Source organism: Mustela lutreola, chromosome 2 (genome assembly GCF_030435805.1).
Source record: "Mustela lutreola isolate mMusLut2 chromosome 2, mMusLut2.pri, whole genome shotgun sequence".
In the NCBI taxonomy this organism is placed as follows: domain Eukaryota; kingdom Metazoa; phylum Chordata; class Mammalia; order Carnivora; family Mustelidae; genus Mustela; species Mustela lutreola.
The window spans coordinates 219197151-219222487 of NC_081291.1; the positions used below are offsets into that span (position 1 = coordinate 219197151).

General features: G+C 39.8%; 1 protein-coding gene across 2 annotated transcripts in view; it reads right to left on the reverse strand.

Annotated features, from left to right (window-relative positions):
- Positions 1 to 375: 375 nt before the first annotated feature.
- Positions 376 to 25337, reverse strand: part of BRWD1 (bromodomain and WD repeat domain containing 1) — a 107061-nt gene continuing 82099 nt past the window's right edge. For both annotated transcript variants that reach the window (XM_059164739.1, XM_059164738.1), the window contains exons 32-41: positions 25181 to 25306; positions 23672 to 23744; positions 22729 to 22767; positions 20832 to 20978; positions 20109 to 20261; positions 16437 to 16603; positions 11381 to 11604; positions 9735 to 9899; positions 6677 to 7588; positions 376 to 5770 (exon numbers count right to left, since the gene is read on the reverse strand). In XM_059164739.1, the coding sequence (XP_059020722.1) occupies positions 4659 to 5770; positions 6677 to 7588; positions 9735 to 9899; positions 11381 to 11604; positions 16437 to 16603; positions 20109 to 20261; positions 20832 to 20978; positions 22729 to 22767; positions 23672 to 23744; positions 25181 to 25306 (3118 nt within the window). In that variant the 3' untranslated portion in view covers positions 376 to 4658. The remainder of the gene's footprint in view (positions 5771 to 6676; positions 7589 to 9734; positions 9900 to 11380; positions 11605 to 16436; positions 16604 to 20108; positions 20262 to 20831; positions 20979 to 22728; positions 22768 to 23671; positions 23745 to 25180; positions 25307 to 25337) is intronic.

Here is a 25337-nt window from a genome sequence, read left to right on the forward strand (position 1 = left end):
TGACAATGAGTTAATTTTAAAAAGTCTGAGACCTTGTGTGGGAGTGAAAAAACAGGGATTTTTTTCATCCGGCTCCAGTGAAAATGGTCAGAATTTCACAGGTGAACTGAATGTGTGCCTACCGTCCGAGGACTAAGTATGGATTGACACTTCGAAAATTACCTTTAGTATATTAAAAATGAGATTGTTTCATGATGTAACTACTGATCAAAAAAGGTAGTAACTTTTAAATACTACTCCTGGAGGCCAGGCCGGCTGCTGCAGTCCAGGCAAACCGTAACTGGTTGTCCTGTTTCACTTAGGTCAATCAGAATCCCATTAAAGGTTTTCATAAATGATAAAACTTACCTTAAAAACTAAAGCATGACCAGAAAATATGCTCAAACACTGATAATTAAATTCAATGAAACAGTCAGTTGGTCGGACAAATAGATACATATTCTACAGTTACTTACATGCTGCCAAAGATAGATAGACCTGCAGATTTTTAAGACCCCAATGTTGTAACTGGCCCCCATCCAAACTCCCTACATCAGATCCATACAAGCAAAGCTTAAGGAGACACCAGGTAAAGTCTTGATATTTTCCCACCAAATTCACAGTGTATTAAGGAACTAGCTTGGCAGGTTATTAGTGACTAGTAAAAACCTTCCAACTTTTGAGAATCCCCACGTACTGTTTGGCAACATCTATAATTTAAGAAAACAGCTACAAAAACCTCAATTCGAAAGTGAGAAAAGACAACACAGCCCTTACCATTAAGGTCTTTACACTTTAATCTCCATTCATTCACAACTTTTGAGCTACCAAGTGGTATTAGCACTTACTAATCTAGTTTGGACTAGATTTTCCCACAATGTTCCATTTTCTCCCTAGTGTTGACAATTTTACTTGGTTTGGTCTTTGCTCCCAAATACTAGAATTAGAGACAGTCTTTAAACAGTGACGTTGCAAATTTCTTAAGGTTTCTCCTTTATTCCATCCTGTTATCCACAGCAGGAGTTGAGAGATGGACTTACATAATAACGGAGAGTTCTCCCGCAGGGAGGGGGACTACATCACACCAGAAAATAACTCAACTACAATTTCCATACAACGTAAGACACTGAAGTGTTTGTGGATTACTCCAAGATGCCGAATCAAGGAAATATGCTGACTTAACACGGATGAAAAGGATGGAGCTGGTATTTCAGCTACAAAGGGCAAGGCAAACAGACCTGTTCTAGCCATTTAGAAGTTACTCAAAAAAACCCAACGCAATTGAGTAGAAAGGAAAAACCAAAAATACTGTAAGCACTGTGAACAACATTCTTGCATTGTAGTGATACACAAACCTCATTTTTCTCAGGTGGCACAATCAAATTCAATGTGCACTGATGAGAGATGGAAGTCCTTTCAATATAGTTTTTAAAATGATACAATTAAATTAACAAATTGTGTTCTGATTATTCTAAAAAGAAGGCTAGAAGGACAGGGAATGTAGTATGAACCCAAGGCAGTCCTCAGAACTCTTATCTAAGACGTCAGCAACCAATGGAGTGTGAAGATTTAGTGACAAGTCTTATTCTTATTTTTGGACGATACCTTCAAGATGGCATTTTTATTAGCTTCATACCTTCTCATTTGCAATTCTAGGTTTTGAAGTGCCTTTTCCCCAAACATAAGTTCTTTCTCCCCATTTTTGTGTACTATTTAAAAGAAACTTTTGTGTTGTAACTTAGAAGCTGTGAGTAAATGCTTTATCATTCTTTCCAAATAATTACTAAATTGAGAACGAATGTCATCAGAGATTTTTCCCCTAAAATAAAAAAGGGAGAATGACCGCCCTAAGAATTATCTGAAAATGGGATACACTTTCCCTTTTATTCAAAACTTACTACACATTGTTGGTATACCTTTTAAAGTAAGTCTGATTTAAAAAAAAAAAAAAAGAAATGTTTTTAAACCTCACCTATTTCTTAAATGTTTGACATCTTTTTTCTTAATAGTCTTTCAAATGAATCAAAACTCAAATCTAAATACCTCAAGCCCTTTTTTTCAACCATATATGAATAAACTCATAGGACCCTGAACATATACAACCACAGCAGTTTTTGTTGTTGCTCATATACACCATTAAGTGACTTCAAGTGCAATGAAAAACTATAGCACTTACTTCCGGATCAGTTCACATTCAGTCTGCAAGCTTTTGTCTTTTTTCATAAGTATATACAAACTGATCCCAAACACATTAAAGTACATCCGTGCATTAAATCCCTGTGCATTTCGCATAAAGAGAAGTAGAAAAAAAGTCAAACATGTTCTAGTGCTCAATGTAAACATTTTGAACTATTAATTATTTATTAATTTTCCTTAAAGTACTTAGGAGTGTGTGTCACATATTCAAAGTTAACCTTAGGAATAGCACCATGACCAAAAAAACCCATAAAAGTGATTCTCACTATAATCCCTTAATTTTACTTCAGAACTTGAGAAGCTACCACTGTCAACCATATCTTCAAAGTCATGAGGCCAAATTCTTGGTTTGTTTTTTTTCCAGGTGAAACCCAAATACTGCTTTCTATACACAAAGGTCTAACAGTTTAAGACAAAAAGAAAAATTAGTAATTGGTTGACCAGCCAATCTATGACCAATTAATTCAGTCCAAAAGATAAGAATAGTTCTACTGATGAAGGCTAATGATCAAAGTCTCATTCTACCAAAAGAATTTATGTATTTATGAACATATTCTTTATTTGTATTTATGGATTTTTTTGGTACCTTTTTGCAGATGATGGTAAACATGGAGTTATAACCCTGAGAATAGATATAAAACTGAGAAGCTTTAGAAGAGTTTAAATAAATTAATGGATAGGACATCTATCACCATTGCTTAAAACTAGGGAAGTAAAGAACATTCCATTAATGTTTTCAGGTCAAGAGTCAAGGCCAATTCTCCTAAATCACTCTCTCTACCATATACTCAACATGAACTCTAATAAGAAGAGCTTCATAGTTTTGAAGTAATCACAGCTCTCTCAACAACAAAGGATGGGTAGGTCTATCCCACCTACCGCAACTGGGTAATGTCCAAAAATATCCTTCCCCTTACATCAAAGTACCTTCTACCATGTCGAATGAACAGATAACTGAAAAGTAACAACACTTAAGAACATTCTCTAACACTGAACCAGAGTCTGATGCTTTTCCATACCTGCCACCTTTAGGATACACAGGAGAAAAACGTTAATTTTGTCTGGAACCAAACACAGGGCCAATAAATAACAAAGGTGGGAGTACTGTAACATACTCCTTCGCTACAAAATATGTAAACCATTTGAATCAAGTCCATCTTCAGGCACAAACAAGCTAGGAATGGCCACCGACACTGTATGGAGTAGCACAACCTATCAAGCAAAAATATTTGGCTCGAAAATAAGTGTACTTATTTATGTATTTGATGATGTGATAGAAGTTTCACTTTAAATGGATTTCAAAATTATTTTCCCACAACACATGACAGTTTCTTAGATTTAAACTAGAGGTCACTAGTAAAGATACACTTAGTTGCCCCCGCAAAGAACACCTGGGATTGCACATGGCAGCAGTAAGCTAAAACAAAGAGACAGAGAATGACGTTTAACTGTTTTCCTATATAAATGAGATTTGTGATTGCACTCTTAACAAAACAACTCTACAATCTCAGTGGAAAGGAGGGGAAACTACATATAATTTAAATACTCTCTCGGCCCTGTACACTCTATTAAAGAACACACTTTTCCTAAATCTAAGGCACACAAACTCCTCTATTTCACAGAGTAAGACTATGGAAGACCAAGATTTTGGTTAAATCCCTTACACAGAAACCAGGAGATCTTGAAAAGACAAATTATATAGCATTCTGTTAGTGCACAATTGAAAAGAAAATGCTAGGACTATGGTCTGGGCCTTAGAGGTTTAAAATATACAATCAAAACATTTTAAAAAATAATTTACCAGCACTTTATAAATTCAAGTTTATAAAATAAAAGTGATGACGTTTTCCTTAAAAATAAAGAAAAAGAGAAAAAAGACCCAACAGCATTTGGAAAGAAACCATTTCAATGAAAATGACCAAATCTGGTATAATGCATTCTGCTCAAGTAGCCAGGGGAAGGGGGGGGGGGGAGGAGTGGTAGGTACCTCGCCTACTAATCATGGTTACACCTCCCATGATTATAATGTCAGTATGCACATAATATGTATGAAGAATCTGTAAACATTGGCCACGTGAAACTGTTCGACTACAACAGGAAAGGGGTTAGAAACTACCACCTCTTGACGGGTTCAGAAAGTAACTGCGTGACACTTGCTACCATGAAAGTAATGCTTATCGGTTTCGATAACCAGGATGTCTAGTGTTGAACAGAGTTCAAATTCTTGCTATCTGTAGTTAAATACTGTCAAAGTGGATCTGCCCCCAAAATGAAGCATATTTTGGCACCTGTGCTGAGCGCTGCTACAAAGGCAAGCAAGTGCAAATAAAGATAACAGTCATGATTTAGTCACATTCATAACTTTTCATAGAAAAATATAAATATATTCCCTGAATTGTAGGACAAAAAATAATTTCAACAACCAACTTTCACCATAAATTCCAGTCCATTTCCTCTTTCAATGAACTGGCTTTCTGTCAAGGTCATAAGGTGCAATCATCCAAATCCAACACATTTTCTAAGCTTCTGTCATCATCCCCATCATGGTATCTCACGGTCCTTCTGCCCTGATTTCTCGTTTTGATTTTCGAACGTCGAAGACCTCTTTTCGATTGTGCATAGTCCAAGTCCTCCCAGTCGTTATCGTCCACACTCAGCCTAGGCCGTTTGCTCTGTCTCTGCCGCCTCGCGCCTCGAGCTGCGGCCGCGGCACAAGCTTTACCTTTTCTCGCCGCTTTTGCTTTTCCTCTCGTTTTCCTCTTTTTGGCTTTCGCGTCACCGGCACAGTCCACGTCGGATTCAGTCACAGACGCCAACTCGGAGTCGGACCCGGGGCCGCCTCCGGGCGCCGCCGCCGCCGCCGCCGCCACCGCCGCCGCCAGGCCGCGGTCGGGCTCGGGCCGCAGCCTCTTCCTCTGGGCGTCGGCCTCGGCCGCTGCCTGCGCCGCCCGCAGCGCCTTGGTCGAGCTGCACGGCGCCTTCCCGTAGGTCCGGAGCCGCCGGCCGTTCCACCGGCGCAGCCCGTAGTTCAGGTCGTCCTCAAAGGCGTTCTCGGCGCTCGCCTTCTGCGCCAGAGCGGCCCCCGCGCGGCCCGGCGCACCCGCCTCTCCCCCGGGAACGTGGCTTGGCCACGGCTCCGCCGAAGCCCCGGCCGAGCAACTCCTGGCGTGCGAGGGCGCACCGTCGGCCCCGGGGCTCCCGCGCCTGCTCCTGGGCTCGGCGCTCGGCAGCCCGTCGGAGCCCGAGTCGCCGCGGGGAGACAGACGGTCGCCGGCGCGCGGCTCGCTGGGCCCTGGCCGGCCGCCGTCTCCCTCGGAGCCGCTCGCCGTCTTCCCAGCGGGCGCGCGGGCGGCAGCGAGGGGCTTTCTCCGGCCGTTTCTGCTCCTGGGGCGCGCGCCGTCTACGCGGACGTCCTCCGCGTCACTCCCGAGCTTGGTCTTACCGGCAGCGGCGGGCGCCCGTCTTCGCCGAGTCCTGAGGAGACCCGTTTTGGCTTTTGAGGCCTTCTTAGCCTTCGAACGGCTGTCCGAGTCACTGGAACAGACCCTTTTCCTGGAAGCCTTCCTGCTTTGCCCATGGTCCTGCGACGCGGGATCTACGAATTAAAAACGAAGAGCATCCTGTGAATCCGCAGGGGCACGTGCGCAGGAAATCCCTGCCCGTCACTCCAGGCCACCGGAGCTGGCATTCCCCGGCCGCAGCACCGGTCACCGGCCCAGCGCGCGCTGCCAGCGCCGCCGCCCCGGGCCCTGCGACACACAGACACAACACACCGCACACAGACGTTTTATTTACACGAATACACACTAACTTCTCCGCACTCGTGCCCTACCGAACGCAGACTGATCACGACCCTCGGCCTCCCTGAAACTTTTCCACTTCACAACACTGAAGTTACGCCAACACCCTTAATCTTCGCTTTGGCCGCCACCTGCCAAGAATACACCCTTAAATCAGCAGGCGGTCGCCCCCCATGCTCCAGAGTTCTTCTGAGGCAAGTGGACAAGAATGACAGCCAGGCTCACAGAAAACATGCAGACCCAACGAGCCGCTACACGTCAAGCTCGGAGAGCAATTTCCTGACCCACAGGCCAGCTGGAGGGGCACTCTGCTGGGGGCTGCTGCTGTCAGTCTTACGCATCCCTTCCAAGCAAACAGTCCTACCCTTTTCTTTCCTCCTCTTAAACTGACACCACAGCTTATAAATGTGCTTGCCTCTGCTTTCCTGAAACCCACAGCCAATACAAGAAGTGAAATCTCACCAGAAACAGCTGTTAAGGTCAAGACTGCCTGTTATGTGAATAAAACTAAACATGTTTGGCAACCAGTTATGCGTGCACACAGAACATCAGGGATGCACAGAACAGACGGAGAACGCATGCGATGGACAGAAAATCACCGGTGAAGAGAAGTTTCATGGGGGGAACAAAAAAACAAAGCTCTAAGGAGAGAAGAACAGTGAGAACACGCCAGTAAGCCAAGATTACATATTGTGAATTACCTTTCATAAAATTGTTTGGTTTTCCTTTTGTATTTTCATCATCTGAATCCAAATCAGTCTCAGATACATGATCTGAGAAACACTGGGACCCGGCAGTGGGTTCACACTTCGAACCCCCTCTAACCAGGTTCATTTCCATTCTGTGGTAGCTGCCACCTTCTCGATCTTGCTCTTCAGATTCCGAGTCCTCTGAATCACTGAAGATCTTTGCTTTTTTAAGGAAAGTAAGATTCTTGCGACCTGTGTTGTATTTCCTACCAGCATACTTTCTTGGTTCAGAATCTGCTTCCTCCTCTTCCTCTGAGATGCTCTCTGCCTTAAGTTTCTGCCCAGAGCTAGATGGACCAGCAGTTCTATTATGTACATTATCGGAATCATGACTTTTAGAGTCTTCATCAGAAGACTCTATTTTCAGGAATTTAGTTTTAGAAGTTGCTGGAGCATGCGACTTAAACCCATTAGCATGCCAATTCTTGCGGGCTACTCGCAAATCACTTTCTGACTCTGAATCCCCATTTTCAGACTCATTCACAGTATTCTGGGCAGCATGAGAACTGAACAGTGGTAATGGCTGATTTCGGTCTTTTAGTTCCTCTTCTTCAATTTCAGACTTTAAGCTCTGATCATCTTCGGAATTATGTAGTAATTTTTTTCTAGCCACAGCAGAAGCATTACGGTGAGGCAACTTACGGCCAGAACAGACACTTTCAGAGCTAGAGTTCTCCTCTACATCACTCATGAGCTTTATCTTATTGGCAGCCACGGCAGCACACTTTCGTAGCACTTTTCGGTTATTTCCAGCCCTGGCTTTTAGACTTTCACGGGTCTCCACTGAATTGTTATCAGAGTCACTTAAATAGACTCTCTTTCGAGTGGCTTTCCTGCCACATCCGTTCTCTAAAGAAACTGGACCTAGAAATAAAGTAGCAATAAGATTAGGAAAGTCTTCCTTATTTCAACATTTTTTTTAAAAATTTATTATTTTAGAACAGATGTTCCCTACCTTTTAATGCCAAAACAGATTTCCCGTCTATATCTAAAAAGCCCTAAGGATGGGGGTGCCTGGGTGTATCAAGTTAACTGTCTGACTCTTGATTTCAGCCCAGGTCATGATCTCAGGGTTGAGAGACCCAGCCCTGCCTTGTGCTGGGTGTGGAGCCTGCTTAAGATTCTCTCCCTCTCACCCTCGATCATGCATCCTCCACTCCCAAAAAAACCCCAAACCACAACAAAATAAAAAACAGAAACAAAAAAACAGCCCTAAGGATGAAACAGAAGAGAGCCCAGAATAAACCCACACCTACACAGTCAATTAATTTACGAGAGAAGAGGCAAGAATATACAACGAAGGACAGTCTCTTGAACAAACAGTGCTGGGGAAACCCAGCAGCGGACCAGCAAAAACATGAAATGAGATTACTATCTTACACATACACAAAAATTAACATAAAAATGGATTAAAGACTTGAATGTAAGATCTGAAACCATAAACTCTCCTAAAAGAAAACACAGGGGATCTAAGCTCCTTAACACTGATCTTGCCAATGATGGTTTTTTTTTTTATCTGACACCAAAAGTAAAGGCAATAAACCCAAGAATTAACAAGTGGGACTACATCAAACTAAAAGCTTCTGCACAGCAAAAGAAATCATCAACAAAATAAAAAGGCAACCTACTGATACATGCAAATCATGTATATGATAAGGAGTTAACTGTTCAAAATATTTAAAGACCTCATACAGTTCATCAGCAAAAAACAATCTGATTAAAAAATGCAGAGACATTTTTTAAAATGCAATCTGATTAAAAAATGAGTAGACATTTTTCAAAATATGGCTCACAAATAATGGGCAAAAGAATGCGAAAAGATATTCAACACCACCAATAAGGGAAATGCAAATCAAAACCACAGTGAGATGTCATCTCACACCTGTCAGAACAGATAAAATTACACAGGAACAACAGATGTTGGCGAGAATGCAGAGAAAGGGGAACCCTCATGCACTGCTCCTGGGAATGCTAGCTGAGGCAGGCACTGTGGAAAAAAGTACAGAGGGTCCTCAGAAGGTTAAAACTGTAACTGCCCTATGATCCCACAACTGCACTACTAGGTACTTATCTAAAGAAAATGAACCACTAACTTAAAAAGGTATCCACACCCCAATTTCACTACAGCATTATTTACAAAAGCCAAGATAAGGAAACAACCAAGGCACCCATTGGCGGATGAATGGAAGAGATAATGTGGTGTATCTCTACAACAGAGTTTTATTCGGTCGTTAAAAAATGGAATATTTGTGACAAGGATAGACCTTGAAGGTATCATACTAAGCAAAGTAAGTCGACAGAGATAGACAAATACTGTATAATTTCACTTGTATGTGGAACCTAACACACAAAATAACCAAAACAAACTAAGAACCAAGCTCACTGATCAGAGAGCAGATCTGGTGGGGGAGGAGTGGTGAAGGAGATCAAAGACACGAACTTCCAGTTATAAGACACAGGGATGCAATGTACAGCATGATGACCACAGCTAGTGCTCCTGCATATCTGACAGCTTCTAAGAGTGAATCTTAAAAGTCCTCTTCACCAGAAATAAAGAAAAACTTTAACTATGTATAATAACTGACTGTAACTGTATTATTGTGATCATTTTGCAGTACATACAAATACCAAATCATTATGTTGTACCCCGGAAATATAATGTTGTATGTGTCAATTCTATCACAATTTTTAGAAAAATCTAAAATGGTGGGACACCTGGGTGGCTCAGCAAGTTTAAGCATGTGCCTTCAGTTCAGGTCATGATCTCAGGGTCTTGGGATCGAGTCCCTCATCAGGCTTATTGCTCGACAAGGAGCCTGCTTCTCCCCTTGCTTATGCTCGCTCTCTTCCTTTCTCTCTCTGGCAAATAAATAAAATCTTAAAAAAAAAAATCTAAAAAAGACCTTTAACCATATGTGTAGATACATTAAAACAATAAACCATTCTATGCTTAACTTAGGGATTCCCTTGATAAACACTCCTCCAAAGTACCAACCACTGAGTGTCTTACCACTTTTCCTCTGAGCAGCTCTGGTTCTTGTCACCCTGAGACTACTGCTTCTGGCCAGCCCACTACGTAAGGAAGCTTCACGCGGTCTTGACCTCTCTTTGCTTTCCTCTGAACTATTAGAAGCTGAAGATGAAGAGGTACCTAAGGAATCTTCCATTTCACTTTCTAAGAAAAAATAAAGCATCACCAGTTCGTCACACATATTCTCTCTGTTTCATAACAACAAGCTAAAAGCAGATTCTCAAAATACTTAGAGGAGATTATGTTTTTAAAAACTGTTTCAAAGAACAGGTCATAAAATTCTGGCATTAAAAAGTATGTCATCAGCATTCCAAATTCAATTTTTTCTCTGCAAGGACCATATTGAATCCTGGATTGGATTCAGTAAATACAGTTTACGTATTCCTTAAACTTCCATTTAGAAATGTAATTAGCCCCCATCCACTTCTGTCCTGAGACCGGTATTTCCTTCAGGATAGACAACTGCTGTGTAGTCCCATGTCAGTGGACACACTGTGTGGACAGTGGACAGTGTGTCCACTGACAGGCCTTGTACTAGTAGTAAACCCTGTAAGAGCACAGTGGAACCACACGTGCTTTCAGCTCAAGAGCCATTTCGACCTGTTCCACTGCAAAGGGGGAGGGAAGGACAGAAACAAACAAGATAAATGACTTGAAGAGTACATGTCACTTGTCCCCATCGACCTCACTGAGTGAGTGCGCGCTCCAGTGCGAACACGGCCCAGAAGCTTCCCGCTTTCGTCTACTCCATCCTTACAAACGTATCACAGAGCGAAAGTTTCATCAAAGTGAGTGGGAGCATGTTGCTAAAAGATAAAATTTTGCTCCACAAATACAACCCCAACTCTGTGTTAAAGTGGCTGCGTTAGGACACGAGTCACCAAGTTGTGTTTCTGTCTCTGAAACTGCTCTGCCATTTGCCATTCTGCCTGTCCCTATTCTATTCCGGTCCACTTCCCAGCACACTGACTAGGTTTCTAGATTCTTCCCTTTCCCTGCATATTACTGCCAAACTGACTGATCTTCCTGAAACAGAATTCATCATGTGATTCCCTTACTCATCCAGGGACCCAAATAAGTAATCCAAATTCTTCTGCAAGGCTTGCCACTCTACACTGCATTCTACCTCTTTGGTCCTATTATTTTAAGTCATAGTAATAAGTCATCAAAATCACTCAGAGCAACAGGGAAGTATACACCCACCACAGCCTCATTCCCACAGTGCTAAAAAAGGTTTAGGATTAGCTTTGGTTACACTACCAAAGAGCCAAGAACCATAAGCAGCTTGGAATTTACTAGGCTAACATGATGATGATAATGATGTGTTTTTTTAAAAAAAGAAGAAAAAAAAGCATCTTATTTTGTATATTAAGTGTGATATTTATATCCCATTATTTAAAATAGAGAAGATTCAAGTTTGCATAGAATGCAACTGCACCATTTGCAAAGACTAGCACTTATCAAACATATAGTAACTGCTGCAATTTTGTTACTTTTGACTCTTTTGAATACAATTTCCTCAACTGTTAGGACAGTCTTATTTATTCCTTCCTCTGAAGGCACAGTAACTGGCAGTGCTACACACAGGAGTGATGGACAGTTAATTAACAATGCTCCCGTCTCACCAGATAACGTGGAGCCATCATGCAGAGTGACAGGCCTACTTCTCCTTCTTTCTGACGATCCTGTTGAATCCGAGGAGTCACCAGACGTCACCCCTGAAGAGACACTAACACTTGTCCTGTGGCTCGCAGAGTAAGCAGCCCTACTGGAGGTAGACTGGGTAGGAGAACCTACCAATTCAGGAATTACTTTTGTCTGAGATTTTAACCACTTCTGCTTGATATTTCTGGTCAAAGACGGGAACAAAGAAAACAAAATTTAATTAAACCAAGAATGCCTGAGTAAAAGTATACTATTACTTAATCTGAGAATAATTTTATGATTGAAACACTGAAATATTCATTGTTAACATCTTATTCTGACATGGATTACTACTAATATTCTTACTCTAAATTGTACATAATTTTATTCCAAACTGGAGTAATGAACAAATGATCCAAGTAGCAGAGTTATGAACAGAGAATCAGACTAAATGTCAAAGTTCTTTGGAATAAAAGCCAATGTTCATGTAATACAGGCATTCATTCATAATACAAAACTGAGTATCAGTAAGACACAATTTTCTCTCTTGTCTATCTGTTCCTAAACTACAGTATAAGATTAAGAAGAGAAAGCAACAAAACCTAAACAGTAAGAACAGAGGCAAAAAAAAAAAAAAAGATCAGAACAAGATAGTTTTTTCTAACACCAATCCACTCACTTCTAAATACCAACGAGTTCACTATGCTGCGTACCTGAGCCATGGATTATGAAGAAAAAGTAGAAGTTTAGGACAATACAGTCTTTGGTTTTTAAATTACAGATCCGGGTTTAATATTCATCTTGAATAATCCTATTTTTGTTTAAAACAAGACAGAGCAGCTTTTAAGAATATCTAATCTGAGCTTAAAAATAACCACAAGGTTCTTTTTTTTTTTTTTTTTTTTTTTTAAGATTTTATTTATTTGACAGACAGAGATGACAAGCAGGCAGAGAGAGAGAGAAGCAGGCTCCTTGCTGAGCAGAGTGTCTGATGCGGGGCTGGATCCTAGGACCCCGAGATCATGACCTGAGCTGAAGGCAGAGGCTTAACCCACTGAGCCACCCAGGTGCCCCAACCACAAGGTTCTTTAAAGCAGCAGCTGTTTTGGGCCACCTGGGTGGCTCAATGCATTAAAGTCTCTGCCTTCAGCGCAGGTCATGATCCTGGGGTCCTGGGATCCAGCCCCACATCAGGCTCTCTGCTCAGCAAGGAGCCTGCTTCCTCCTCTCTCTGCCTGTCTCTCTGCCTACTTGTGATCTCTGTCTGCCAAATAAATAAATCTTAAAAAAAAAAAAAAAAAAAAAAGCAGCAGCTGTTTTGTCATCATCAGGAAATTTCAAGCTTCTTATGTCAAAATATTAAACTTCCATTACTATCAACTGAGGGACAGACCAATAAATATAAAAAGAAATAGTTACATGCTCATACTCATCATACACTTCATTTTAAAACAGAAAACAAAGTGATAAATACCTACGGATTAAGACTGCTTCCTTTTCATCCTGACTTTTCATTGGTTCAAAAAGAAAGGATTTTTTTTTAAATTAAATCCTACAATAACCGAAAAACCCAAACTGAGGTTCATTTTATAAAATAAATGGCCCATACTCTCCAAAAATGTCAATTAAGACAAAGGATGAAATTAAAATTCCTGATTAAGACTAAAGAGGGGCACCTGGCTGGCCCAGTCAGTGGAGCCTAGGACTTTTGATCTCAGGGATGTGAATCTGAACCCCTCATTGCATGTAGAAATTTACTTAAAAAAACAAAAACAAAAACAAACCTGAAAATAGGATCGCGTGAGGATTAAATGAGTTAGTATTCTTTTAAACAACAGACTAAGAAACATATATATCCATATATATGCAATGCAAGATCCTCCTTTGGGTCTAGATTGGAAAAAAAAAAATTTGCCCTAAGGACGTTATTGGGTCAATGGTAGAGATGCAATAAGGTATGGTTAGAACCTTATTTATGTATTTATTTTTTAGCAAATCCACACTAAGTATTTAGGAGTAAAGGAATAGGATGTCAGAAACATTTTTTTGAACAATTTAGAAAAAAAAAAAAACCTCACAACAAGATAAAGCAATGATAAAGCAAATGTGACATACTATGAAAAACTGGGGAGTCCAAGCAAGGGGTATAAAGGAGTTCTTTCAATTATTCTTCAGCTTTTCTGTAATTCCAAAATTATTTCAAAATTAAGAGTTGGGGGACGGGTGGGGGGGCAGGGAGGACTCACACAGTCCACTTCGTAATGCACATCCCTGAATGACAGGCTGCAAAGCAGCTCAACAGGCCAAACTCACTCACTGAAGGAGCACGCGTTTCCCTGTTTCAAGGCAGCCGTCAGCCTAAACAAGGGGGCAGGGATGCAAGGAAGACTCTGGCAAACCCTCTCACCCAAAAAGCAAAGATAAAACTGGCAAATCATCCGAAAAAGTCATTTCACAACTCTGGAAGGTAATCACAGGCACTTAACAAATTAAAAAGCATTTATTCAAGAAAACCTTCTGAATCTAAGAAAAAAACTGACTGGAGTTTTGTGTGTGAACACAAATTTTTGACCACTGAACTATGCTAAGTCAGAGAAGACATCCAGGAAGACACCCCACCCCCAGCCAATTTCTTTTTTAATTTTTAAAAAGCAGATTTCAGGGGTGCCTGGGTGGCTCAGTGAGTTAAGCATCTGCCTTGGGGTCAGCTCATGATCCTAGGTTCCTGGGATGGAGTCCTGCATCCGGCTCCTTGCTCAGCAGGGGGCCTGCTTCTCCCTTTGCCTGCCATTTCCCCTGCTTGTGCTCACTCGCTCTCATTCTCTCTGGCAAATAAATAAATAAAAATTTTAAAAATAATAATAAGCGAATTTCAGTGGCTTAACACCAGAAAAGACAGACTACAGAACTGGTTTAGGCAACTCACTAAATAAAACCAGCAACAAGCACCATCAGTGAGGGAGAAGGATCAGAATCCAGAGTTTCTATAATACATGAACAAATAGCAACAAGAAAACCCAAAGAGATGGTATTTCCAGAATGGCAACATTATTTTATTAAGTATGTACTGTGTCCAACAAAACAGTACAAGGCCTATCAAGAGTCAAGGAAGTTCGCCCACACAGAGGTAAAAAAGCAGGCAACAGAAACAGTCTCTGAAAGGACCCAGATGTTGAACTAAAGGTATTTAAATCAACTATTACTAACACATCTGAAAAACCAAATGAAATAATGTTTACAGAATAAAAGCAAGATGACAAGAATATCGATGAAGACATAGAAATTACAAAAAAACAAACATTCTGGAGTTGAAAAGCACAATAAACTAAAACAGATATTCAGAAGACAGGCTCAGCTGTGTCTGTGAGCTGGTACAGGAATCGGAGACCTTGGTAGGTGCGTGCTATCCCATCTGAAGAACAGGAAGAGAAGGGAAAATGGAGAGAACCTCAGAGGCCTGTGGGACACCATCCACCATATCCACATATGTACAGTAGGAGTCCCCAGATGAGAGGGGAAAGGCAGGAGATATTTGAGTAATGGCTAGAAACCACCCAGATTTGATGAAAAACATTCCTCTAGAAAGCTGGAAAAATGCCTACAAACAACGATAGTCGGGTGCAAAACGAAGACAGAATTTTGAAAGCAGCAAGAGAAAAACCCTTCCGTATGTACCAGGGAGGGACCGTCAGTAGCGGGATTAGAGCGGACCTCTCATGGGAAACAGACAGAGGTCAGCAGGCGGTGGAAGGCGATACTCCAAATGCGGGGGTGGCGGGGAACAAGCACCGACAACTAGGAATTCTACATCCAGCAAAACTAGTGTCAAACAAAAACCGGTCAGAATGAACTGCTAGCACACCCACCTTAGAAAGACACACTAAAGGACATCGGGCTGCAAAGAAAGGACACCAGAGGGTACTCACTCCACACAAAAAATAAAAACTACTGGGAAAGGTAATCACATAGGTAAATATAATTAACAGTATCAATGATTTCTTTTCTTTTCTTAAGCAATTTTAAAGAAAACTAGCTAAGCCATAGCATGTAAGGATGTAATCTGACAATAACAACACAAAAAAGGGAGGGAGGGAGCTAAACTAGAACACACTTCTTTTTTTTTTTTTTTTTTTTTTTTTTAAATTTTTATTTATTTATTTGACAGAGAGAAATCACAAGTAGACTGAGAGGCAGGCAGAGAGAGAGAGAGAGGGAAGCAGGCTCCCCGCCGAGCAGAGAGCCCGATGCGGGACTCGATCCCAGGACGCTGAGATCATGACCTGAGCCGAAGGCAGCGGCTTAACCCACTGAGCCACCCAGGTGCCCTAGAACACACTTCTTAAGAGAACGGTATGAATCTGAAGGAGGCAGTTCCGAACGGAGATGCAGAGTGCCAGCCCTGAACTCGCAGGAAGACCCCAGCCGTGCATCAGTGCTGATTCCAAAGCTGCCCGGATACACACTAAACACGGAATTACTCCGTTTTCACACTGCAACACTCTCAAAGATTCTGAAAATATAATATTAATGTAAGCTAAACAGTCAAAGAAGACAGAACATAGTATTGAATTCCTGATAGAAAATAATTTATAAAAATAAAAAATAAAAATAGATAAAATAAATTTTAAAATAACAATAATATAATAAAATATAAATTTGTATTTCTTTACAACTATTCCTCAGAAAAAAATAGGGTGCATAAAGTTTCAACGATATTTCTTTTCCCTTACTTAATCAAATGCTCAAGGATCACACAAAGTAATCACTTAACTCTGCATTAAAAGAAAAGGGTTCTTATGTAATAAATAAAACTTCAATCCTAAGTTTTTTAAAATCTGCAGTGTTCATTAAATGCTTTAAAATTAACCTACTTACGAATTCTATAGTAGCTGTATTTATGCAGTGCTTTCAAGTCATAAAAAAACAAATCTTTCTGAATATACTATACTCCTAACCATTTTAGCATAATAAAATTAAAGAAGCATCACTACCTCAAATTTGTCTAATTGCACACAAAGCCTCCAATAACCAATTCACCTGATACTTTTGTTAGCCTGATTGACACGGTTACAATTTTGCCGTCTCTTGAACCTCTGGCTTCTTCGAAGTTTTTCATTGAACTTTTGACCAATTTTAAAATCAGAGGAGATTTTCTTCATTTTTTCTTCAAATAAGGCAGACAATCTCAAGGTCATACTGTAAATCTGCAAGGATATGAAAGCAAAACTAGAACTACAACATACCTTTCAAAATACTTTCACAAAAAAAATGTGTGACACATTGGCTACGTGCAGTCTCTTCTATCACTATTCTAGAAAACGTATATTCCTTTACCCAATCCCCCCCTTCCTTCAGAGACACAACAACAAACAGGCACCATCAAACATACACCTCTCAGACAAAAAGAAAGTCATTTTAAATCAAGCAATTCTCTGTAATCTAGGACTGATGTCTACATGTCTGTGGTTCTCATTTGGCTCTTCCCGTTTTCCCATTTACATGTACAAATCCCAAAAAAAAAAAAAAAAAGGCCCCCTCTCCCAAAGTTAGATGTGAATCTGGTGGGTTCTAGGATTGCTATTTAGACAGCAAAAGAGCACTGTCTCCTTGGGATGAGAAAACAAAGGCACTTTCACCCTCATCTCCAACTTGCAAAGTGACTGCCTTTGATGCCACCTAAATTACAGACCGAAGGCTATCTTGCCCCGGGAGAAGAAAACACACCCATAAAACTTTAACGTGAGAGCGCCTGGGTGGCTCAGTGGGTTAAGCCGCTGCCTTCGGCTCAGGTCATGATCTCAGGGTCCTGGGATCGAGTCCCGCATCGGGCTCTCTGCTCGGCAGGGAGCCTGCTTCCTCCTCTCTCTGCCTGCCTCTCTGCCTACTTGTGATCTCTCTCTGTCAAATAAATAAATAAAATCTTTAAAAAAAAAAAAAAAAAAAACTTTAACGTGAAAGACTGTGTTCTAACAATTTTTACATTTAAATAGTATCAAATCTTTCACAGAATTCTGCAGTGTGATGTTAAGTGCTACTATAAATAACTGGTATAACTATGTGTTTACAGGAAGTATTCTCAACTCATTCACAATCATTCTTGGAAAATAAGCGAAAAAGTCTAATGTTCAAAAGCTGTGTATCAGTAACTCGGATGCACTTGGCAGAAAAGGTGGAGAGGCCACCATTATAGAATATTTAAAAAAAAAAAAAGTGTGTGGGATACATCAATTTCCTATACACTTTTAAACAAACATGAACATATATGACTTTAAATGTATATTTAAAATATATTTGTATTTAAATATATATATTTAAAATATATTTGAAAATATATGCACACACATGCATATACACAATGTATGTGAAATTCAAAATCCCACTTCATGTTTGACTATTATTTCCAGTATTTTGTGTAACTTGAATTTATTCTTTTCCTTCGCATCTGAATTCTAGTGCAAGTCACCAGTTTCAACAGGTGATGTTTTTTTAATCGTATTTAAGTTCAAAACCTGATTGTCTTAAAAACCATTACTTTCCTATTACCTGTCTTCTCATTAGATTTTACACAAACCTGTAATACATTTGCATTGAACACAAACATTTATCAAAAATAGATATTAATAGCTCTCCAAAATTTTTCATACATGAAAAAAACCACAGAGGTGCCTGGGTGGCTCAGTGGATTGAGCCTCTGCCTTCGGCTCGGGTCATGGTCTCAGGGTCCTGGGATCGGGCCCCGCATCAGGCTCTCTACTCAAAGAGCCTGCTCCCCCCGCCCCGCCTGCTTGTGATCTCTCTCTCTCTGACAAATGAGTAAATTTTAAAAATTTAAAAAATAAAAAAAAAAACACAGTTACAATCATACACAATGGTGAAAGACGGAAAATCATTCCCCAAAATGAGCAATGAGAAAATACTGCGGGCTTTTACCACTGCACTTTAAATTCTAGCCAGGCTAATTAGGTAAAAAGAGAAATAAAGATCATCCGGATGGTAAAGCTAGAACTGAAACTATCGCTCTTTGCAGATGACATGCTCCATATTCATGGCAACATTTCTCCTAATAGCCAAAAAGCAGAAACTATTCAACTGTCCAACAGGAAATGAACAGACAAACAAAATGTGATATAGCCATATGATAGAGTTTTTAGTATTTATTCAGGCATAAAAAGGAATAAAGTTCTCATACGGGATACAACACAGATGAACCTCTCAGATGTCCTGCTGAATGAAAGAAACCCGACACAAAAGACAAATGCTGTGTGACTCCACATACATGAAACATCTAGAATAGGCAGATGCATAGTGACAAAGGACAGGAGACATTACTACCAAGGGCTGAGAGAGGGAGAGAGCACAGAGTTTGCGGAGTACTGCTTGGCAATTAGGGCTTCTGTTTGCATTGACCAAAGAGTTTTGGAAATAGTAGTGATGGTTAAGCAACACTGAATATAATGCCAATACCCAATATAATGCCAATACCCTTAAAAGTGGTTAAGACACCCTGGGGATAAAAATACATGTTTATAAAAAATAAAAAATTTTTAAAAAAAAGGTGGTTAAGACAATAAAGTTAGTTACATATGTATAACCACAACTTTGAAACTCTGATAATACACAAAAATCCAATAAATTGTACACTTTAAATGGGTGAGATGTATGATGTATCTTCAAATATATATTTTTAATTAAAGGGGGAAAGAAGCATGAATGAGATTTGTTCTCTCTCTGGAAAGAAAGTGTCTCACTAATGATGAATACGGACAGTAACACAAGCTTGGGAAAAAGTCAGACTTGACATTAAAGTGATGTTTAAAAATTGATGTTAAATCAATGTTAAATTTGCACACTGAATGCAAGGAAAGAGTTCTCAAATTAAGAATTAAACAGGAGAGTCTGATAAATAATGAAGAGAAAGTGAATTTAAGGCAAAACAGTTAATTAGCAGTGATAATCGCTGATCAGAGATAAGGTGCTACAACATTAATAAGCAAGTGCTTTAGTTTAAGATCTTCTCAAATCATTGTCTTTTTTTAATTACCCAATATACACTGGCTACAAGGGTTTGTGCTATTTGTGAAAATTCGCTGAGTATATGTACCCTCCCTTTTGTACATTTATTATGCTTCAACAAATTTTGAAAAGTTATCCAATGTGTATCCAATGTATCCAACGTGTAACATTTTAATAATACTTCAGGGATGTCCTCTCTATTAGTACTCTAATAAATAAATAAAGAGTAAGAGAGCTCATGTGCCTCCTCTCTGCATCCAAAATACCGGTGTGAGAGCTCATGTGCCTCCTCTCTGCATCCAAAATACCGGTGTGGCGTCAGGAGTCCCACCCCCACTTCCAACCGTTCTTCACTCACTTGCAATATGCTCCCAGCCTCTCTCAGTAAATTTCTAATCCACTTTTCAAGATTCCTACATGTATGAAACACCGGTTTTTCTCGTTCTATATATGAATTTCACTGGCAGCCTCACTCCCCCCAATTCCTATTTGTTTATATGACTTCAGGTAAAGTAAACACGAATTGCTGAAGGTACCAACACAGACATTCAGGCTGCAGCAGGGCACTATTCTTACCAGTGGTTGTCTCTCTTCCCACGTATCTGCAACATTCCAACACTGACTGACCAGCAAGTGGAAAATAACCATCAACATAGATTATGCATTTTTTTCTCTGACGACCACTTTTAAAATTACCTTTGATCTTTTGTTTGGTGTATACGCTTTTGCATTGCTAAATATCAACCGGATGTCTTTGCAAAATTCCAAAGGGCTGTCATAATTTCCTGCTTCTAAAGTTTCCCTTACTGTTCCAAAATCCATTGGAGTATCTATAATATCTCGGTAGTCCTAGGTTTTAAAAACAATAATTAGTTCAAAGATTTGATAGCTACTTTTAGAAATCCAAGTGCAACAGATCTCTAAAATATTCAAAAGGTCAGAAGGACACCTTAAGAATCATCCTTAACTTTAAAGAGACCAGATAGACAAAATAAAAAATATACCAAAATGATATACTTGGTAGGATGTGGAATGATTTTTTTTTTCCTTCTTTACACTCTCATGTAATTGTCAACCTTCCTACAGTAAATTTGTCTATTTTTTTAAAAGGTCATTTCCCACTCCCGTATTGGAGAAATGAATACAGATGCTTTTATCCAAGTTAGTTTTCCCGGGGCTGGCCCCATGTAGGATCTTCCCATTATGATGTAGCAGTGATTAGCTAGGTCTCAGCCCAAGTTACAAGGGTGTCTATAGAGTCAAGAATAACTATGTAATACAACTCTTCCATTCAGTAGTAAGAGACAAAGTTAACAGGAAGCTAAGACATCTTACTCATTAAAGTTTACTTTAAATACCTTCACCCCAATCTCTATACAAAACAAGAAAAGGCCCAAACATTCAACATTGACAACTTACTGGATATTCAACCAAATCAACAGGTTGTCTAAATGGTTCAGAATCTTCACACTGAAAAATTAAGTTCACTAGTTCCTTACACTGTTTCTTCCAGTTACTTTCAACATAGTTGGTCGCTTTGATGCTCCTTTTTTTCCAATCATGGACCTAAAAACACATAGTATTAGAAATTTTTTCAGTTTTAGAAATGTAACAGTGTAGTTTGACATAGTATGGTGATAAAAATGCAAGTGAACTGTCTCTGTACTGTAACAATGTGGTTACTCTTTTTTTCTTTTCTATTCTTTTTTTGAAGATTTTATTTATTTGTCTGACAGAGAGATCACAGGTAGGCAGAAAAGCAGGCAGAGAGAGAGAGGAGGGAATGCAGGCTCCCTGCCGAGCACAGAGCCTGATGCAGGGCTCGATCCCAGGACCCTATGATCATGACCTGAGCTGCCACCCAGGTGCCCCATATTGTGGCTACTCTTATTTTCTACCTACTTGGAAGAAACCCACTTTTCTGTAAAAACCAAGAACATCCATCACTCTGAAAATATTGTTCATCCCACCACCCATCTTCCAAGTATAGAGAATATTTTCACAGAATATGAAGCATCACCTGGGATAAACTGGTAGGCTAAATAATGGCCCCAAAGATGCCCATACCCTAATCCAAGAACTCACGACTGTCACTTTACATGGCAGACTTGACTAACGGCATGGATCTTGACATGGGAAGACTGCCCTGGATTATCAGGATGGACCCAATGTAATCACAAAGGTCCTTTTAAGAGTGAGGCAAAAAAGGGGTGCCTGGGTGGTTCAGTCAGTTAAGCATCTGACTCTTAGTTTCGGCTCAGGTCAGGATCTCAGGGTCGTGAAACTGAGCCCTGCGCTGGACTCTGCACACAGAACGGAGTCCACTTGGGATTCTCCCTCTCTGGCCCCTCCCACTCGGGCTCTAAAATAAATAAATAATTTCCCCCCCCCCTTTAAAAAGGGGAGGGGGGGCAGAAGAGTCAGAAGCCAGAGACTTCAAGCTGCTGGCATAAAGATAAAAGAGGTGACAAGAAGCTCTAGAAGGTGGAAAAATGCAAGGAAAGGAATCCTAACCCTAGAGCTTCCAGAAAGGAACACAGGAATGACACGCTGGTTTTAGCTCACTGAGACCCATGTCCAACTGCTGATCTACATAAGTACAAGACCATTTTTCTTCCTTTTTTTTTTTTTTTAAATTTTATTTATTTAACGGAGAGCGAGAGCACAAACGGGAGGAATGGCAGGCAGAGGGAGAGAGAGAGAAACAGGCTCCCCACTGAGCAGGGAGCCCAATGTGGGGCTCAATGCCAGGGTACCAGGATCATGAACTGAGCCAAAGGCAGATGCTTAACTGAACCACTCAGGCACCCCAACACTATTTTGTTTTTAATTGTTTAAGCCACTAGATTTGTAATCTGCTACAGCAGTCATAGCAAGCAAATACTACAGAGATACTGAACACTTAGAGGAATCTGTTTAAAAATGAAATTATATGAAAATGACAATAATTCAAGTTTAACTTTCTCAATGTTATTTGGGCCAAGCATATTAGGTAAATTACTATAATAAAAAACTGAGATTTAAGCAGCAAGCATCTGGGTAACACTTAAAATGTTAAGCATTTTTCTGAGAGAGAGAGCACGTACATGCTCGCAGGGTCAGGGTAGGATGGGGCAATAGAGAAAGGATCTTAAAAGCAGGCACCACGGCTCAGCACAGAGCCCCACTCAGGGCTCAATCTCATGACCCTGAGATCATGACCTGGTCCTAAATCAAGAGTCAGATGCTTAACCAACCATGCCACCCAAACACCCCCTTAGATTGATTTTAAAACACAGAATAAGTAAACAAAGGTCAATCAGGAAGATTAACTTACTCTCCTTCCAGAAGATGTTTTAGGAAGATCACTATCATCCTAGGAATAAAAATCAGAGCAGCTTAAGTGTTAATATTCTCACTTGAAATATAATAATCTAAAAGCATATCAAAGACATTATGTTTGCCTGGTTTACAAAAATCTAAAAAGGCAGACCTTATCAGATGACCTTTGTGGCACCCAGACTCCAACCAACCATTCTTAATAATCCCTTACATCCCCTAAGAACATGCAATAATTCCAAGAGCTATAAAAAGTTGCTTTGTGCATGACCTAAATAGAACTTGCATAAGCAACTTTAAATTGGTTTTACCTCGATCCATAAGACCCTCGAAACCATCTCCTACATTTCCTGAATTTCCTACTCTACACATTTTCTTATTCTCTAAATCAGTATCTGTATACCCATTTTTATTCCAAGATAAATCAGCATGAAAATCAGTGAATCACAATAAGGACTTATGTAGAATTTTACATTCCACTGACATGGGTGGTGTTTTAAAAGAATATCCTTCCTACAATTTCTGCAACTTCCTGTTTGATTCTGTATAGACTAAAATATTCAATACCACTGACATGTGCCTTAAACTTCAATACCATCTTGAGTGAAGAACCTGTGGGTACTGTGCACATAAGAAAGTTCATGAATTTTTACTTAGAATTAAATCCAACTCTCAGATATTGGTTTCAGCAAAAGTAGAGAACATACTCCACAGCTATGTTATTCATATAGATATACTTTGCTTATTTGGTATCAATTACTGGTTAAAACTAACAATTACCTCACTGAACCATCTAGATAATTAAGAAATATACTTTTACCAAAATAGTTTTAATAGTTCACTAGACTATAATGAGAATTGATATTTTCTACTTCACTCAATATTTTTAAGTTACCATTTGAAATTAACAAAAATCATTATAAAATTGACAAACTTCATACCAAATCCTCAGCATTTTGCTCATCATTTTCAGAAGTGTTAGAAAGTTCTGAGATATTTGTACAGTCTTGATTCCTAAAAAACAATTTTTCACGTTTTTAAGAGTATGTAGATACAGTTATCGCTGTTGTCAAAAATTCAAACTGTAGGTTAAGATATAAATAGTTCCCCAAGTATGCATGCCTAATTTCAAGCAGAGGAATATCAGGGTTTTTTAATCTATCCTCTGCGGGAAAAACATACCATCTTAGAATATTAAAAGCAAGCTTCCTCCCCCCCAGCTAGGTATGTATAAAAATTAAGCTGGTAATCCAGAAATAATACATACATGAGCTCAACTGGATGAACATCCAGATGAGTTTTCCTACACATCATCACTAGTAATACTCATACAAGTACCAAGAACATGGTTGATTGAGATAAAAGGGGGGAAAGTAGAAATCAAAGCAAATTATATTTTCACACACAGAAGAAAGAATGCAAAAGTAGGAACGTCCAGGCACAAGGAAGATGAAAATGGTGTATGATTTTCCGAAGCAGAAAGAAATGAAAATTCTGGAGAAGTGTTGGTAAGTCCAAGTTGTCTGGGCAAGAGGTAGAGTAACCCAGCCAAGTGAGCTAGAGGAGAACCAGTAATTTCCCAGGCTGTAGCCTAATGGCGCAAATGATGGCACAGTTTATCAACCGTGTTCTCCAATACATAATTCTTTCCGACAATTCGTACGGCTATGGCAGAAAAAGGCATTAAGATCATAGAGCAAAACTCATTAATTTTGAAGGAAACAGGCTGAGTAATTTGTCCAAAGTGACAAAGAATGTTCACTCGAACAGATTAAAACTCAGATCTCACTTTCCAAGTCAGTTTCCTTCCTACTCTTCCAAACTTATCTCTCAGCGCAAGCATGTGCAAAGCCACACACAAACACGCTCATGTGATACAGTCCCAGAGATCAAAACCAATCTAATCATGACAACACATCTCTCAAACCCAAACTCAATACTCTCCACAAAATAAGAGGTGAGAAAAAATGATAAGGTCAGTAAAGAAGGGAAAGGCCAGGCAACAGAGGGAAAGGACACAGTGACATCAGACACATGAAAGCCACGGGGGTCTGAACTGAGTCCTGAGACAGAGCAAGGCTACTGGTGGAAGAACTAAGGAATTTTACAGGCAATCTGGACTACAGTCATTACACCAAGGACCATTTCTTATTGTTTCATGAGGACATCACAGGTACAAAAAATGTTACCCTAAGGGGACACCGGGTGAAGGGTATCTATAGGGCAACTCTCTGGAAAATTAGTTCAAAGTTTTAAAAAGCAGAAAATTTGTTCAATTTCTCATGCCTTTACTGAAATTACGTTCACAATATATATGTAAAGAAGTGTCACTGAATGTAGCACATTAAAAGGGTATAATTCAGAGAGGAGAAATTATGAACTGGCTGGTTTCAAGAGGTACAACATGAAATGACATTTTCCCACAACATCTCTGATAGGAGGTAACTTACTTTATAAATTTTAAAAGTTGGTCAGTTATCTTCTTAGCTGATCTTGCAATTACACTCTCAGGTTCATTAAATGTCCTGGCATTGTGTTCTATGTATCTGACTTCCCAAACTAATGCAGATAGCCTCCTTCAAAACAAAAAGTAAGCAATTTAGGACA